This window comes from Camarhynchus parvulus, chromosome 2 (genome assembly GCF_901933205.1).
Source record: "Camarhynchus parvulus chromosome 2, STF_HiC, whole genome shotgun sequence".
NCBI classification, from domain to species: Eukaryota; Metazoa; Chordata; class Aves; order Passeriformes; family Thraupidae; genus Camarhynchus; species Camarhynchus parvulus.
The window spans coordinates 34,227,104-34,246,344 of record NC_044572.1 but is presented as its reverse complement, the minus strand read 5'-3'; the positions used below and the strand labels follow the sequence as shown (position 1 = coordinate 34,246,344).

General features: G+C 38.7%; 2 protein-coding genes across 3 annotated transcripts in view; one reads left to right on the top strand and one right to left on the bottom strand.

The window, feature by feature from the left end:
* The window catches only part of JAZF1 (JAZF zinc finger 1), a 187,799-nt gene extending 179,910 nt beyond the window's left edge, over positions 1-7,889 (top strand). For both annotated transcript variants that reach the window (XM_030943726.1, XM_030943725.1), the window contains exon 5: positions 5,548-7,889. In XM_030943726.1, coding sequence (XP_030799586.1) covers positions 5,548-5,724 — 177 coding nt within the window. In that variant the 3' untranslated portion in view covers positions 5,725-7,889. The remainder of the gene's footprint in view (positions 1-5,547) is intronic.
* Positions 7,890-8,391: 502 nt separating this feature from the next.
* TAX1BP1 (Tax1 binding protein 1) overlaps positions 8,392-19,241 on the bottom strand; it is a 55,617-nt gene continuing 44,767 nt past the window's right edge. The window contains 5 exon segments of the mRNA XM_030969298.1: positions 8,392-9,540; positions 10,171-10,256; positions 15,881-16,026; positions 16,362-16,536; positions 18,942-19,013. Coding sequence (XP_030825158.1) covers positions 9,339-9,540; positions 10,171-10,256; positions 15,881-16,026; positions 16,362-16,536; positions 18,942-19,013 — 681 coding nt within the window. The 3' untranslated portion in view covers positions 8,392-9,338.

Genomic DNA, 19,241 nt, shown 5'->3' with positions numbered 1-19,241 from the left:
TCTAACCACTGACATAATGGAAGTAGTGGGTTAGCACACTTCCTCTAAGTTGTTTTCTAAAGTTTTTGCATGAACTACTGGAAAATCCAACTGTACACCCTAGAAAAACCATGGTGGCTGGGTTGGTTGTATTTTATGGCTTGAGCTTTAAATAACTGGTAAGTAGGGACTTAAAAGAGAGCAGAAGTATGAAATAGAAGTAGAGGAAGGCAAATAGCATTTGAGATAAAACAGTTGTGGCAAGAATGGAAAACCTGTGCATAAAACCATGTAGTGGATGAAAGCCTGTTTCAGTGATGCTGCAGCAGCTCCCATAGCAGCAAATCACATGTCTCAGGTTCTTGTGCAACACTGTTTCATAAAACATGGAAAAGAAAGCAGTGTGCTCGTTTCTCAGGGACATCCAAGTCTTTTTGCTGAGATTACCCTGAACTATATAGTGTTTATTCCCCAGTTACAGGAAAAACTGAACACCAGGGCCAGGGCAGAGGGAAAGATGGTTTTGGACTACTTGCAAGCATTACTTTGCAGATAAACTCACATTATGGAGGATCAATACTTTCCTTGCGTGTGGCAGGAGCTGTGCCAGACAGAGGGTATGGTATAAAAAGCTAAATCCCCTAGCTCAGGAAGCAAACAAGCCATGGTGATTGTTAGAAGTCGTGTGCCCAGAGGGCATCTATGCATTGCAGAAAACATTCGCTTAATGGCAAAGTCTGGAAGGAGAACCCTGTAATTTGCTATATCCTGTCTGTTCTCTGTTTGACTGCCAGCCCTCTGTCTTTTTATTGCCCAAATGAGCAAGCTGTTTGTGCCTGCTCCTGCTATCTCACTACCTTCATCTCAAATGCATGAGGACTGTCTATAAGGGATATCTTGTACACCATTAATGGTAGACCAGCCGGGCAGGGGAACAAATTAATGACCCTTAGAGGGGCTGACAGGGAACAGCAATAAATAAAAAGTACCGTATTCTTGTAAGAGACTCACCTCTGTTTAGTCCTGATAGAAAAGCACATTTCCTTAAACTCTGCCTCACCTCATTTCTCTTTTCTGTGGGCTCTGTTTCCTCCCTTTTTTATTTTCAGCCTATGTTTTCTCTTTTTACATTTTTATCTTTGTTTCCTTCCTTTTAGCTTTGTGTCAGCTGTGTTTCTTGTTTCCTCTTTATCTTCCTTCTGCTTAACCCGCTTGTCTGACGGAGTCTGGGTAGGGAGTCCTGTGATCAAAGCACTGGGATTTTCTGGTGGGTACTGGATAATCACAGTCAGGACTGTAAAACAATTATAGTGCTCCAAACAGGAACACAGACATGCACATACAGTAATTGCCAGGCTCACTTTACGGCTGAGAAAGGATGCATTCCTTTAGGGAGCGAGGAGGAAAGGAGGATATACACAGTTTTCTTTTGTCTGGCCTTAGGTGACGTAAGTTTGAGAAGCAGAATGGTATTTTTAGAGATTTTATTTGTATTTCAGTACTGCTTAAAGGACCCAGTAGGGATGGGGCACCTTTTTACAAACAATGTTCAAGGATAAGAGATGGCCTCTGCACTGAAAAGTCATTATGGAAAGGTAAATAAGACAAGAATGAGTACAACAAACACTCCAAAGGAACGGGCTGGGGCGGACAATGGAAACTGTAAGGAGTACATGTTTATACACAAGCCCAGATGTGTATCAGAAGCCCCCGCTGGCCTCCTGCCCAGCTGCTGTCTCCTGGCACTTTCCCATAGGCAGTGCAAATAGTCATAAAGATTTTGTCGTTCTTCTGGAACTTTATTTTAAAAAATATTTTGCTTATAACATGTATTGGTACATGTCTGTATAGTGTGGCAGAGATTTTCTTGAAAAGCCACAGATCCTTGGATAAATATTTTTCTTTAAATTGCATGTGGAATAGTTAGAAACATCTAAATAAACCTGAAGTACACTGACTTCTAGATGCTTTAAGCACAAGTCTTTGAACTAATTTCTGAAGCTTGATTTCTTCTCTAATTATGCTTATTGAGGTAGAGAAGAAGTTATAATTACTTTCTAGTTTTCCATTTATGGGTAATTTTTTCTTCCTGTGATTCATCTTTGATGCCTGAAATTTGATTTTTAGAAAATCATCTATGTGATTCCAAGGAACCCAAAGGTATAATCCTTGTTTCTGTCGAGTTCACCCTCACCAGACTTTGGATTCACATCCAAATTTAGATGCCCTGTCTAGAAGTGTATGGTTATTGAGTAGTTAATGTGCTTTGCAAAATACTACCTTGTAGGAGCTAAAATGGGGATTTATGAAAGTGTTGATTAATTTTCCTTTGAGTCAGTACCCCTGAGTGGTCTCTAGCTCTGGAGAAGGACTTTGAAAATGTGTTTAAGATATAGATAAACTTACTCAGGCAACATCCAAAGAGCAAATGAAGCTTGAAACATAGTAGATACAACAAACTACACAAATAATGCATATGTGCTAGTATAGAGAAAACCCTGGAGTATTTGTCCTAAATTCTCTAGTTTGTGCAAAATTAGTAATAAAAAGAATAATAAATTTCAGTGCATACAGAATGTAGCTTATATCCATGACTTTTCTTGGCCTTGGGCAAGAGGAGAAGGGGTACCTTCCTAGGCTGCTGAGGCACTGGGCTCGTCTGTCTGGCAGGTGAAAGGATGAGGGTCCTGTCAGGTGGTACAAACCCCCAGGAAGGCTGACCTATGAGTGGTGAAACTCAGCAGAGCTTAGAGAAGGAGAATATTGAAGTGAGAGGGAAACAAGGGAATTTACTTGAAAGAAAGGAGGAAGCTAGAGCTTGCAAGTCAAACAGAGGAACTGGACCCACAAAGAAAACTTTGGGATGAAGAGCCAAGAGTACAAAAACATGTATGAATGTCAAAGTCTGAAAAAAGAAATCTCTCAAATCATCCTTTTGAGATGTCTTTTCCTACTTGAAGTGGGGGTGGCAGGTTCTTTGGAGTGTAGTGCCTTTGTGAATCCTGCCGTGCAAAAGGGGCCCTGCCCAACAAGAGACTTTGTGTCCATGCAAACCAGGTAGTGCCAGTCTAAACTTCTCTATCGCCTCCTGATCTGGTCCCAGGTTAATAATTGTTTCCTCCTGTTCAAGATTTTTAGAGTGGCCTTCTCTATGGCCATCTTCTTCCTCAATCATCTGTGAGAGTAAATAGTGAGCAACCTAAGTAACCAGAGCAATAAAAGTGATGTACGAGTTTGGCCATGGCTTTTGCTGCACCTCAGCAAACTCAGCCCAGAAGTACAACAAAGTGTTTACATTGCAGCAGTGGAAAAAGTGCCGAAGAGTCACTGTAATTCTAACAGTTTCCTTTTAGACAGAAGTACAGGTCAAATTTCACATTACACAAGCTCCTTATGCTCTGTGTGGTTACTGTTTTTCAAACCTGCCATGGCCGAATTCATCCCTTTAGGTTTCTGCTTTAGCATCTCCTTAAATTTTTCTGCCTGAAAATACTTTCTCCCCTTTCACCAAGGAATGGGTGTATTGGGGCTGATGGATTGTTAAAATCCTCGATCAGGAGAAGAGTACCATTGGCATGGAATAGTGAGGGAATTTGTGATTGCAGATTTACAGCGTCTGTAGCAATTGATAGTACTCAAAAGTATCTAGAAGAGATTTCTTAGAAAAATTAAAAGTTAAAACAGGAACAGGTTTTTGTTAGGAAAATATTGTTAATGTAGGTAATAGGGCTTGTTTTAAAAATCTCACTGCAGTAGCAAAATTTTAGCAGGCCACCCCCAGATTTTCTCCTCTTTAGAAGGTACAGATCCCTCAAGGTACACAGATGATGACAGATAGGTTATGAAGTCCTCCTGCCACCCAGTGACAATCCTGGCCCCCTGACCCCAATGGCCCTGTGGGTGCTAGAAGTTGAAACTGTGTGTGACGTGATCCAAAAGCTGCCCCAGGATCTCAGATTGCTTGCAGGGAATTCACTTGACTCCTCTTGAGACTGATGTGTAGTTTTGATGTGCTCTTTGAGTCGTGCTACAGCTTTCTGCCTCCTCTGAGTGCTCTGCACCCAGACAAACCCTGCCCTGATGCCTCGTGTTCCTGTGTCTGGTTGGTGCTGGAGGTGGGGGATTCTCAGCTCCCACGTCTCCAGGAGACAGCTGTGCAGGGGTTGTCCAGAATTTTTAAGGGTGTAAAGGACAATTCAGAGGCTGGATTTGCAACTTCAGGTGAGATTCACTGCCTGGATGCTCTGGAGAAGAGAAGCATAAATCTGTGGGAGGAGTAGTTGGTTGCAGTCTTGCACCTCTTTTCCAGGTTGGATATTTCAGACAGGTTTTCTGTGAGTTCCAAGCTGGAGCTTCCACTTACTGTAAGCTGCACATTGATAAAACTTGTTGCTTAAACAGCCAAGGGGACTTCCTGTTCCGTGTAACGCCAGACAGTCCTTCAGCAAATACAAAATCCCTAAGACCTAATTTAGTGGGTTGTTTAATATGCAGGCTATTAGTTGATTTTAGCTTTTTAGCTTTTTCTTTTCTGCTTTTTTTTTTTAATCTTAAAAAAAATACTGAGGTACGTATCTGGAATCTTTAGAGAGAACACAGGACAGCCTTGGAACTGTCTCTTTTTGTCACAAACACTGTCTTCTTTGGTTTCATCCTAGGATAAACTCAAATGAAAGACAGTATGCCTTTGCTCATTCATCCAAAAATCCAAGCTCTTTTAGTGGGAGCAGATGAGAGACTCCAGTATACTCCACAGAACAGTATCAAAACAGCTGCTGACATCACAACAGCTTCTTCCATTTTTTGCCAGGAATATGTGAAAAGGAAGACAGGGGAATTACTTTGATTTATGTTTAGTAAGGTTTTTTGGTTGACATGGCAGAAGTGTGGCCTGTTTCCGCCCTTGCCAGTGTAACAGGGTGTGTGTTGTCTTGCTGTGTTTTGCACTAGTGGGGATAAGCTCTCAGTTTTAGCTGCGGAGGATTCCCAAACAATAGCTATTTTGAAGACAGCTTCTCTGGATTTTTTAAGTGTCGTGTGTAACTTTTCTGAGTTAAGCATTCCCTGCAGTTATTTCTTTGGAGGCAATGTGTAAACGATCAGAATTTGCTGGAGCTAAAAGACATATCTAGAAACAATGACACAAAACAGAACAGACCCACCATGGGGGAGTCTCAGCTCTTTAAAGAGGTGTGACCCAAGTTTTCATGCCAATTCTTTGTTTGCTTGTAAATGAACCTCTGAATAAGATTTGTCAGTGCTATATGAAAAAGATGTCAGGACGCAAAGAGCAACCATGTGTGAGTCCATTAAATGGTATTCTTTGGGAAGTGACGCCTATTGGGAGATAAAAATCAGGATTAGCCAGGTAGGTAAGTTTTGAAATTCTTTTCCTTGTCCCACCTGGTACCTTGGGAGCGCAGCCCATGTGTAATACCCAGCGGGAGCTGCTGGCTCCTGGCAGTTACAGGATTTTGCTCACAACATTGATCCATTTTCAGGTTTTAACTGGAAGCAGAGCCCATGTCAGTCCACCTGAGCACTGACATTTTCCCTTCTCCCTCACAGAATGTGAACGGTATCAAGTACCACGCCAAGAACGGCCACAGAACACAAATCCGCGTACGCAAACCATTCAAGTGTCGCTGTGGAAAGAGTTACAAGACAGCTCAGGGCCTGCGGCACCACACAATCAATTTCCATCCCCCCGTGTCTGCTGAGATCATCAGGAAGATGCAGCAATAACATGCTGGTCACAAATGTGCCAAGAAATCCTCACCAGCAGTTGCTGATTTTGAGAACAGCCACCTTTTTCAGGGGAAGCACTCAGCAACCCTTTAAAAAATTAAATGCATGCTTTAAAATTTTCTGTAATTTTGGAATGATGTATCTTTGTAGAGTTAATGATTTTGTACATTTGCACATGTTATCATCTTACCCATTTTCATTACTTTGAGATAAGGTGCTATAAAAGCTATAGGTTCTTCAGAACATTTTTCTCAAAAAAAAACCAAGAAAAATAAGAACTAGGGGGACGTTGCATATTTAGTTGTACTGACGTGTGGGACAGGAGCGCGAGGAGGAGAGCTTGGCACTGACATCCTTTCAAGATTGTAACGTGATGAAGACTTTCGATGCATCTGTCAATGTGTGTGCAAAACCAAAACAGTACAGCCCTCATCAAACTATAGTTAACATGCCTTACATAACGGAGTTATCAGTGGAGTAGCAAGTCTTTTAGGTAATGGAAATATAAATAAGAAAGAATGTTTAACATAATATGCTAAAAATATTTTCATACTTAAATAACATACATAAAAAGGTGTGCTTGCTGTATTTTATATTATCTTGCAAATCTTTTCTTTTCCTCCCTCTTGAAATGCTGAAAACCTTGCCATTCAAACTAGTAAACAATCACTTTAGTGTTAGCAATTACATTTTTTTCTCTGTACAAGATGTCATATTATGTTCATGCCCATCAAACTTCTGAGGACCAATATCCCAGTCCAACTAAATATTTACCCCTGAACTATCTGTTAGAAAGACACTTGGAAATACTTAAGTGCAAATTTATGTGTGTGTGAGAAACAATTGTCTTCATCTCAGATGAAGTTTTGAAGCACTGTGTAGTTCTCTATTGCCAACAGATTTAATGTTTTATGTGTTGCCAATTCTTGCAACTACTGTACGAGCATGTGCTGCGGTTGCAAATAAAAATGAGAAATTCAGCGCATGGTTTAAGGAGGTCCATTAGTTGTGCTAAGGGAGTTCTAATGCCTCTCCCTCACGTTCATTGTGTTTTCAGATTTTCTTTGTGCATTTTTTTGCTTCTCATTCTAGGTCACCGCATTCCATTTGGAAGTCTCTGTTTAGCTTTACAATTAATTTTGCTGAAATATGACATTTGAGCCTTATTGAAGATTAAGTGCTTCTTGCAGCAGGTGGTCAGAGACTGACTTAAAAGCCAACATGAGAGCGCTTCGTGTCTGGACCATACCTGAACATTTGTTGCTTGCCATCCTGCCTTGAGCATTCTTCTCACAAGTGCTATTTCTGGAGTTCAGCTGGCCAGGAGCAGAGGTGGGCGCCTTCCACCAGCCCTAGCCTGAACACTCCTTTGCCTGGCAAGGGTGCAGGAGGAACTCCCAGTTTTAACAGTCATCGCCTTGGCTTGGTTCCTGTTCTTTTAAGTGCAAAAGAAAGCTCACATAAAGGAGGAATGAGCTTTCCCTATTTTTTTCCCAAAGCTTTAAAGGAAAACTTTGTAAGGATGACAATTACCTTTTCTCCAGCAGAGTAAAAGTCTCATTAAAACACGTAAGAACCATCCTAATGAGTAAGTGTTTAGAACAGCCAAAGTGAAGTGAAACATCCCTCTCTCGGATGCCAGAGAGGCGACCATGACAGCCGGGTTTAAAGGATGATCCAGACATGAGAGTTACTGGTACACACAAGGCCCCAGGTGGCCACTTCCCACCTTCTGCAGCTTTGGCAACAGATCTGGCCAGCAAACACGTTTTGGCTCTGCTCCTAGTGCAAGAACTACAGGCTGGGCGAGTTCGTTCAACAGCTAAACAGTTGTAAAACGTCATTGTTGCATGTAAATTCCTTTCAACTATAAAACTGAAATTCCAGTTTCTATTTACCTATTCATTGTGACAGTATTATTAAACAGGTAAAGATGGGACTATTTTGTTATACTGTGTATAGTGAATGTATTGTACTGTGTCTGTGAAAAGTGTGCTTTAAATTATATTTTCATATGTTTTGTTGGGGACAAAGTACTTTAAGTTTGAAAGTGACAGAGGTTTGTTTTAGAACTGAAGGCAACTTAAAGAATTCCTGTCAGGAAAGCTGCTTATAAATGTAAATCAAATCACATTTAAAATAAACTGCCTCTGACCTAAAAAGACTGCTCTTTTCTCATTCCTAACCTAGAGTTAAGTTCTTGGGCTGTGTATAGTCTTTTATTTGTTTATTTTACTTTGGTATCCTCAAACTCTTGGAGCCTGTTCTGTTTTCATCTGCTGTTGAGTTACAGTAAGAAAAAAATCCATGCTTTACCTCAGGCCAGCTCTTGCTATGAAGCTCCCAGTTACAAAAATCTTTAGACTGCAAATGGCACACAAGCATTGATGAGTTGCTGCTGCCCAGGACACTGCAATTCATCCACATCATGCAGTTTTTAGTTAACTCCTGCATTAACTGGATATTTTAAGTGTTCAGGAGGGAACTGCAGTCAACAGAGGCTACTCTAAGCCTAAATACCAGAGTCTCTCTCTCAAAGAAAGAACACAAACAGATGTGAGGAGCGACCCTTTGCCACACAATGCTGAGTCATCATTTACTCCTTAGTGAAGTCTATACTCTGTTTAATTTCAAAATGAGCAGCAGGGAAAATAGACCACTGACTCCATGAATAATTCTGCTTTTAATGTAACAAGACTGCTGTACAGCAAGTGGGAAGCAAATTTACTTAATACAGTTAAAGTAAATATAAAATGTTTAGATATACACACGTGGTTTTACTTATTGGAAAGAAATACATAAAGTTAAAACGCAAAACGTTTTAAAAGCCAGAAGGAACACAATCCACTGTTGTGAAAATAGGACAATATTTTCTACTGAATAAAACTGCAACATAATGGCAATGACTTTTTTAAACAATTACTTGTAGGCATTTAAGCACAGCAGTCTCTTTCAACTCAAAACCACTGCCTTAAAGTATAACATACCTCATTTAATGTTATTCCTTAAGGCAAACATTCTGCGTGTGAAACTGAAGTATTTACCATTCCTCTTGTTGCAAGCCTGGAATCTCACAGTACATGCATCTACATCTCAGAAATGTACTAGAAAACTATATTTTCATAGGATAAGTAATGCAACTTTCCAATTTCAGTGTTACTCAGAGAAAAACTACGTGGATTTGCTAGAAGAGACACCTGCTTATTATGTTTTTAATTGTGCCTCAGTTATCAAGGTTAAGAGAAACCACAGATGGTTTTGGTGATCTTTTAAAAATGTAGCTGAAGAACACCATGAAGCCGGTCTCATTTTTTCTGAGGCTCAGTCATTCCTGTGTCCTTAGGCATTCCACTAAGTAGGGGAAGAAATTCCACTAAGTAGGGGAATAAATAGCTACATACACAACAAAGTGGGGGGTTGTGGGTTTCCTTAGTACTGTGTTAGGCAGAGAGAGAAGATAACCCCATAGCAGCTTACAGCCATGGCTCCCATTAGAGTACATGAGCTTCTAATTAGAATTTTGCACTGTTACAGAAAGCTGCACTGCTTTTGCTTTGGAGATGGACTACTCAAAGTGGTGGGGTTTTAAGCTACACTGCAAAACAAAGTATTTAATCAAAATTTAATACGTTCTGATCAAAGTGCGTCTGGACGTGCCTCTCGAAGCCTTGCTGGTCGTAGTCAGGCGGGAACTGCTCGCTGCACATGGGACAAACCTTCCAGTGGCTCTCAACATGCTCCTCAAACTTGCTCTGGTCGTAGTTTGGGGGAAACATCACATCACAGAGAGGGCATTTCTTCTGCACATCAAAACTTCAGGAGGAAGTAGAGAGGAAGAAAAAAGGGAACAGATTATTTATTCTGTTAATGCAAACTAAAAGCAGGATCCTGCTGCCAGCGACATTCAGAACTTTACTACCAACTTCAATTTGAGTGGACTTTGTATCCAAGTATCATCCAGTTCATTTAAATGTTTTTCCAAAAGCACTCAATACAGTCAGAGTAGTTTCACATGCAAATTCCAAAATAACCTGGCATTTTAAAAGCAACATAATTTTGACCTTACTCCAGCTACCACTGAATACAAATCTATTGAATGCCTTAATGGTCAAAGTTTCATGGGAAACCACTCTCTCTGCTCATAAATGCTTGCTCTTAGCAAACATAACACTTTATAAAAGCTCTAAACTTAGGTTCACAATTAGGTTGGCAAGAGAGGGGAAAAAACAAGTTATTCATTCATTTACTAAAAAATTTGTCAAAATTCCATCAAAGGTATAGCATGAACAGCCTGCCCTGTCTCACGGCATATTCTGTGCCAGTTAGTTGTAAACCAAACATTCACTGAAAATGCTCTGTAGCTTTTCACCTGCACCCCCACCCTTGCGTAGTTCTACAGAAACCTCTCCATGCCCTTGAAGACCAATACAAGATAACATCTACCTGGAATCAAAGCAGAAGCCTGTGCCCCGCTCACGCAAGAGTAGACTTGGAGGATCAGGAGCAGAAGGTACAGTGTTGTCATCATCCTATTGAAAAGAGAAAGTATTTTAAAGACTAACCCCTACAAAAACAAGGGTTTTTTTCCCTCAATATGCATTTTTGTTATCAAACACAAACCCAGATGGAATTTACCTTCACTCTGTAATTTCTGCAGCCTAAGTTTTACTTTTGTACATCTTGGCTCTATTCTGCAACTCAATAATAGAGCACAAAATCGAGTAATTTCAAGGTGGAAATACAGGTACACTGCAAGATTTTTGGAACTCTTAACTCCTACCTCATCTTCCTTTTTTATCTCAAAGATGCATTAAAAGCAAGGGCTAGGAATTATTTAGCTGATCTACAAAAAATTATGTGTGAAGGAGCACATAGGCTGTGTTTTTTACAGATAACTCATATGCAAACATAGTTTTAGGCTAGCGTACTTTCCCCTTATGAAGGGTTAATGGAACATGGAAGGATGGGAAAATTTCCTCAATATTTTTCTGACAACACCTGTTTGGTTTCAACCATTTAACATTTCCATTAAGCAGGCAGTGGGGCCTGCTATGACAAGATGCTGGCAACAAACAGAATCTTGCAGTCTGTTTGCTTTGCACCTGCAGTGAAAAGGGCATATGAGTTTTCAAACTCATCAGTTGTTCCTTTTGTCATGAAGGAGACAGGATAGATGTATTAAGAAAGAAAAACTATTTTGTTTTAAGTACTCTCATGCTACAATGCTACAGCTTGTACAAAAACACAACAAATTTGCTGAATACCAGACTGAAGCACACCAGGACTTAACCAAGAAAATTAATGTGCATCTTCCATCAGTAAAACACACAGGTCAATTTAACACTTAAGTCTTAGTTAATTTCTTCAGTATAACCCCTTTCCCCCTCCTCCCCCCTTTTTTTTTAAAGGCACTTGGCTTACAGCTGGTCACTTGGTAAGATAAAATTATTTACTGCTTTTGCCCTCTCTTTCAGCTTCTGGCAAGTGTGGTACCCTACCACATACAAATGTAACACTCCTCCTTGTTCCTTTTTGAGAAACATCTGGAAAAAAAGGATGGTGCTTTCCTCTGTAGAGTCACACCTGCACTGTCCTACACAGCTGCCCTGCAAGAACTCTCTTCAACACAAGGCAAGTGCATGTAAAAGCTTTTGGAATGTCCTAGGGCTACAGCTTTCTTGTGGCCCAGTTCCCTTAATTGAGAAATTCATACTGTGTGTTCCTCACAGCAGCTTCTGACCCAGGCCCTGTACAAGAATGTCAATACTAAGTATGTACTGATACTACCCTGTTACGATACAGAACGTCTGTCTCTTCAGTGTACTTTTGCTCTTGGCAACCTGACAGGGATCAGTTCTTAACCTTTTGGGATGCCTAACCCACACAAGAAGAATGCAAATGTCTCTGTGTTAAGCTGACCTCACAGAGATGTTACAGAGATTACTGTGTAACCACGGCATGGCCAAACAGGAACCATGAGAACTTTATCTTAGTCTGAGAGGACTTCCCAGCTATTCTGATTACAAGTTACAGTAAACACTATACAGTCACCAAAAACTAAAAATTCTCACGCAGCGCCCTGGGGTAACTTGGGATTTCTGGAAAACAGAGAAGGTGCCATTGTATTGGGCTCCAGCAGCTGTCTACTTCTGTCATTTCTTATGGACAAAACTCCTAAGTGTTCCATGTAAAATGGAGCACTTTATGGGGGGAGGAAAATCATCATGGTTCACATGGGTCTCATCTTGGTTCACAGCCACTTAGTGCCCAGTATCATCCAGCAACCCATTCTTTATTCTTATAAATAAGGTTACACGTGCTTTTCAACCTGGCATTTAAACACCCATCACTCTCCCCCACGAAAAAGAACCACCCCTGACAGCTCAGAAGACAAAATGATGTGGTTTTTGAAGCTGCTTTACAGAGAGTATGACAACAATTGCTGGAACACCAGGCCTCAGTGCCTCCTGCCTATGCTGTATGTTAAGCAAAGGCACCAGCTTACTTCAATAGCATGAGGTTGAGTCACCCAAGTGGTTTTGATGAAAGCCCACACTCCATACTTTGAGAAAGAAACAGTTTAATCTGCCCTTTATGTAGATCCAAAGCCTCCTTTCTTGCAGTCCAGACTGATGACCAGGGACAGGGACATGGCTGCACACTCTGAATCCAAGAGCTCTATAGTGCCCTGCAGTGATGTAACACTGTGAGTACACAGTCTCAGGTCCTTAGGAAAAGACTGGTACCATGGACCCACAGGCTGGCATTGTGATCCTGTAGCAGAACAAGTGCCAGGCCTCCTGAACTCAGAAGTCTGAATAATTAGGTGAATGAATTATAAAGGATGTCTTTTAACATCATGACTTAACTATTATCACTGGACTGTACCTCTGGCTCTTTAAAAAACTGCCACAACGAATTCCACAGATTAAGTGAATCATGAAGATAAATACAGTATTACACACTAAAGCTTGGTAAAAAAAAGGGGATTTGCCACTAGGGGAAGAAGGGAAAGCCAGACATGAAACTGTCAGAAGTAAGTGCAACTCGATTAGTTTTACTGAAACCAAAAAACTCTGCCTCAAGTACTGCTTTCATAGTTACAACTGTAAACAGTTCCAGGATTGTCCAACAGAGATTAGAAAGCTGTGTGACACAGTACAAAACCCCATCCCCAAGCACTACAGATCAGTCTGACATGCAGAAGTAAGGAACCAATGCCCATCCTCAGCCTTAAAAAAACATGAACAGACACAGAGCTGACATGCAGGGCAGGTACACCTGGAAAAAGAGTACATACACTTTATTCTGTGATTCAGCTCTGCTGTGGGAGTAAGATCAAACTCACTCCTCTAGGCCTCTCAACCTTTCTGCAAGCAGTCTGCTCTCCCAAAAGACACCTGGATACCAACTGTTCTTTTCATGTCCTCCCTGTGCAAAAGATAGTAACTGGCTGCCAGGGTCAGATCAGGGTAATAATGCATTGTGGGGGTTTTTGCTAGAAGAAAGGCCATTTTGGAGTTACCTGAAAAAATATCCTGACCTGGTGCTCAGTTGCCAAGAGTTACATTCTCCATCCCCTACAAATTTACCATGACTAAAACACTGTTTAATAGTCTCAGGATAGTTATTCTGGGCTTGCTGCCAACTGTAATTAGGATTACATTTCTAAAACTCATATTTTAGTATTTTTTATATAGATATGTATGTATGTTTTGTTTATGGATCTCTCCCTTACTACTAGGAATTCTTTGCTCCCAAGAATTCCATTTTGGTCAATTACAGGATCATGAGTAAATGGAAAGCTACTGTTGAGTAGATGACATTCAGAACCTGTGGCAAGTCAGCCACTCCAAACAAAATCACCACTGTACACATGCCCAGCTGGCACTATTAACCCAGACCAGTTTATCCCTGTCAGAAATCAGTTTAATTGGCCCATGAGTTCCAAAAGTCAAAGCTACAAGAATCCTGCAAACTCTTCCCAGTTATACAAAACTGAAGGGTTTTTATGACAACCAAAGAAGTGGAAGTGCCCATTTCTAAGGAACCAAGTTTTGTGAGAAACCAAATTGCAACACAACAGCACAAAAATTCTGAGGCATTGGAATATCTTGTGTTATATTAGTTTAAGAAGTTAAGGGTGTTGTAGTCACTTCCACCTCTTCATGGCTGTTTTGGTAGTGATTCACCTATGAAGATGAACGTGTCTACTTCATTTATCTACTTCAGACCTTTTAGCCATGAAGAGGTGGAAGTAACTACAACACCCTTAATTTCTTAAACTAATGTAATGTGTAGTAATAGGAATGAGGACAGGAGGACAGCAGAACTCCATACAATGGTAGCATTTTAAACAAAGCAGCAAGCCTACCAGTCCTTTTCTTCTGGGAGGGAATCCCACTCCAGCAGAAGGCTCTACATCCTGCTGGTTGAAAAACTGCAGAGAACTACACCTTAAATATCTTATTTTAAAAAACACCCCAAGAAATGGTTATCTCCTCATATTTATCAATTTATGTTTGCTGTTTCTTCTGCACAAATGACAGACTCTTCTTTATAATGAATCACCTACATATGTGGAAGTTTTTCCTGGTTATTTATTTACATCCTGCCTCAGAACTGTTTTATCTTTGGCATATTACTAAGTCTCCTTAGAAAGAGTCCTGCAGCTTCTCATTTCCATATAAATTTCTACACTATACATACAGTGTATTTGGGTGAGGAACAAGCAACTGACTTTCAACTGCAAATAAAAATAAAGATACAAGTTATATGATTTAAAGGCACCTTTTCTCAAGCTGAACTTTATTTAAGCCTGTTATATTCCGCCTCATTACAAAAATCCAAGCTGTGTCTGCAAACGAGCACAAGATTCTAGCACTGTTTCTCTTGGGTTTGCAAGAGGGCAAAGCACATAGATCAGACAAAACACCCTGCTAATTAAACTGCAGCAGATGACTAAAGAAGATAAGAGCTTGTCAGATGTAATAGCTACGTCAAGAATGATCAGATTAAATATGCAAAATGTGAAGTAAAGGTGGGGACAGCATTAAGCTCACATTCGAGATCTTGAACAGGCTGCAAAAGCTCTGACAGTTTCTCTAATTATTCACAGTAATGGACATTGGGAGCAAAAGGTAGGAGGGAGAAATACATTTTTCTCCATTATAGGTGCTGAGCACCAGGGCTAAAATCATGCCTGTCTGAACACTGATCAGTTTCTGCAAAGGTTAATAGCAATTAAATGTGGCAAACTAGACTAAATGAGAAACAGGTCATGATACCACTGTACTTGCAAAGAGCACAATACTTTGCAGAAAGGTATTTCTTGTTTAATATTTCTGAAGGTGCAAGAGTACTTGGAATAAGAAAGAGTAATAGGTCTGTTCCTGTTCAAATGAAGACATACAGTCCAATTTATTACAGAAGCCAATGTTTTGTACTAGAATGTGCAAGTTAGCTGTACTATAAAGAAAAGCTAACCAGAAACTTAAAACATCCAAAGCCCTAAAAGAAAAAAAATCAGTGCAAATGCATCTCTTTCAGTTCAATCAGCTTTAGGCAACAGTCAATTAAGCTCTTTCTAATACATGTCCAATACCAAAAAGCATTCAAAATGGAAATTAATAAATGCAGACTTGCAGAAGACAGAACAAAAGATTAACAGATTAGAATAAGGTATCTATTAGGATACCAATTTACAGTTGGCATTTAACTGAAAATACTGGCGTCTGACTCCTTTACATTTTTATTTGTTCTGTCCCACTTTAGTTCCTATATTCCTATAATAAAATGAGGGAGATGTGGCTACATTTTGAGTTCTCATTCTACCACATGGGAGACAGGAATCATGAGTAGAGATTACCTGACTTTTTTTACTTTAGTACTTAAAAAAAATTAAGAAGCTACTGTCCTAACACCAAAACAAGCTGTCAGTAACTCAAGAGATTAGGAGAACAAGTATATTGCCCATCAGTGGAGTTTTCCCTTTCACAGCAAGCAAAAGTATTTTTCAGGGAAAAGAAAAACCAATTCCAAATTTACATAACAATAAATCAGGTTTATCAGATATGGAAAACCCATGTGAAGCTCTAGGTAGCTCATCAGTAACTATATCAAGGAAGAGAAATAAGAAAAAAAGGTAACTTGCATTGCTATCCTCAGGATCTTCTAAACCATCAGGCCGACTGAGATTGCGTGAAGGCTGGCTACACACTACATCATCTAGCTCCCAAAAGGAACTTCTAACAGGTGGTCTTTGGATCTCATCAGGATTAAAAGCGCCATCTGCTCCATCTGAAGAAAAATTAATTAGGACATCTTTGTTCAGTAGACTGTATTTTGAGATTACAGACATGCTACCTTACCTTTAAAAATCGAGAGTTAAACGCATTTTTTGTTTAGATAATATAAAACAATAGGAGAGAATCAGCTTCTTGCAGAGGTGTTTAAAACTATGTTTACTTTATTGATTCCCATCATAAAATAAAGGCCCTATACTGATGTTCATCAGTCAGAAAAGGCTCTGTAAACCAATCTGAAGACTGTTGGTACTTAACCTGCATTCAATGAGGCATTGCTTTTGAAACAGAAAGGGAGAAATTATATTGGGGGGTGTGAAATTCATTTACCTCTTCTTTCCTGAATTGCATAAGGGTTTCCATATTGCAATACTGGTAGTCTACTTGGCACTGCAGGAACTGGTCCATTTTCCTCTGAATACGGGTTGCGAAAATGTAATGTCTGCTGTGAGGTCTGTCCTTCCATCATCCTTCCAGCTTGATCTCCTGGTGTCCTGCCAAGCTCCTAAATAATGCAAAGTTCAAAATGAAGTTAACCTATGGAGTCCTAGCAAAATTTGAAATGTTTATGAAATATGTTTTTAGAAGAAAAAATCTGCTAATCTTCCTACTGTCTTTTCATTTTGACCTTATGCCAAGTATACCATAAATACCAAAATAGTCAATGAAGAAAAGACAAAGATATTTTAAAGAGATATTATTTTTTCTTGGTTTGTTGTCAGTTTGTTCTAATTACATGAACAGAACTGCCATGTTTTTCAAGTGTCTGTATCCTTTTTAGGATGAAGAAAAAATAGCTAAATCAGTAAAAATCAGTAGATTAACAATAATAACGAAAGATAATATGCAGTGAGAAAAGTTTTTAAAAGTTAAAATTAAAACAAAAACAATTCTTTTTTTCATATCATATCATACAATTCAAAAATGTAGCATTTTAGTATGTGGAGCACATCTATGTACATACTTGACATAATTCCATATGAATTAATGACAGGCAGACATTTAGTGAACTAATAAGTACATTGCACTGGATCCCTTCTGATATTTAACAGCAATATTTGAATCAGATCATTCTTTCAGAAATGATCAAACAGAACTCTTCAAAAAATCAATATACTTAAAATTCTGGGTTCCTGCACATAAACCACACATATGATAGTAATAACAAACTATAAAGGGCTTTTATAACTTAGAAACCATTAAAACTCTAAGCCAGTATAGATCTTTAAAGACACTAATTAAAGTGACTTCAGTATGGTCAATGCATCAGCTGTAATTTATCCCAATAAAAATCTTTCTCATCCTTCCATTCAACAAAGTGGGTTAAGGGAGAGACCAAAATGCCATGAATATCAAAAGGAATATGCCATTTAAATTCAGAACCGAGCAAAAAATTCTGAGATATAAATATGAAAACAGTAATTTTAAAAAAGGAACTGTTAAGGCAGACATGCTTTCCAGTAATGTTCTTTCTGATAAGTATTTTCTTCTGGGTTCTCTGAGTTCATGTTTAATATTTGCTGACATGATGCTAATAAAACCCTCAAAGACTGAAGTGTGTCTTTTCCCTGAAAGACTTTAAATTGAAACTTAAAACCAACTCTGTAAGAATTAAAAGTCTGTTTAAAAAAGGGACAATTTAATATTTTTTTCTTGCAAACAGGTGAATTTCAGATCAACCTCTTGCACATAAAAACGCAAAGATCAAGTACCAGTAACTACTCTGAAAAACAAAACACTTCTCAAATGCAAAAAGACCTCATTTAATGGATGGCATCCATCCTCTAGTTACAATATAAAACTATGCCAGAGTTACTTTAGATTTATAAACTAAAACGAACATATGATTAAAACAGGTAAGATTAAAAAGCTAGGATTGCACATTTTGGTGAGTGTGTAAAATCTAAGTAATTAATCTTTACTCAATACAAAGCAGGAACAATCAATTAGCAATGAAATCAAGATTTTCCTTTATGAAACCCATTTCTTCTGCAATACAGAAGCAGTTTTAAATGAGAGGTAGTAGCATTAGTAGTTTAATTTTAGCATTACATACAATGGAAACAGAATGTAGATCAACATAACTGTAAAAAGATGGTGCAAAAAAACCTTAGCCAGAAGTTGGATAGCTAGGGTAGAGACTGATTAAAAAAAAACCAAAAAAACAAAGGCTATCTAAGTATGTAAATAAAAAAAGAAACAAGTCGTTTCATAGGTTTGAAGAGACAGAAAATGACCATTTTTAGAAAGCTATGCTTGGTTTATAAACAAACACTAATAATGAGTACAAACTGAAATGCTGTTTACTACTACCCCATGCTTAACCTTTTAATCATGGGTCTAGTCTAGAAAGGCACTTTAATTCTTCTTTGTAATGTAAATATCTACAAATTTGGTAGACAAAGTTCCAAGCTTTTATAAGTGTCATACATTATTATTTTTATCACAGTTGTTGTTCTTATGTGTGGTCTTTACAATTACTCCCTCCACCTAAACTAGCCTCACCAAAACTCAAACTTAAATTTCATTTCTTTTGAACTAGAAAAATATGAGAGATCTATTAAAAATTATATCCTTGGCTTAAAAAGAAGATAAATACCAACTACTTGACAATCTAGAATTCTACAAAAAAATTAACTAGCTTAATCTGAATGTTTGCATTTTTTTCAGTTTATCAGTATTAAAATGACTGGTTTTACTAAGTATTTCTTCATATTGGAATTGTAAAGTAATCAAATAAAGTTTCAAAGAAAAACCCAAACTTTGCACAATACCATACAATACTATCTGAATGTAATAAATACATATTATTATTTCACTTTTCAGTAAAATTTGGCTTTGATTAATTGCCATATAATAGCTCAGATGTACTTCTACATTACATTAGTATTTTAGAATGTGTGACAATACCTTCTCACTGGTAAAGAGTTCCAACTGTGATGCCAGTTCCTTTATTCGTCTCTCTTTTTCTGCCAGCTGAATCTGTATGAAAAGAAGATTAAGATTCTTGTATTAGTGAATGGAAACTATTTCCCTGCATGTTACATCGTGAAAACAAAGCTCCCTGATTAAGTTAATCTTTCAGATGAAAATAGTTTTGTCTACTAGATTTACATGTAACACATAGTGAGTGTTACTATAAATCCCACCCAACAATTCTCATAAAGTTTTATCTGCTGGATAACAGCAGTTAATCAGGAGCCTTTTCTT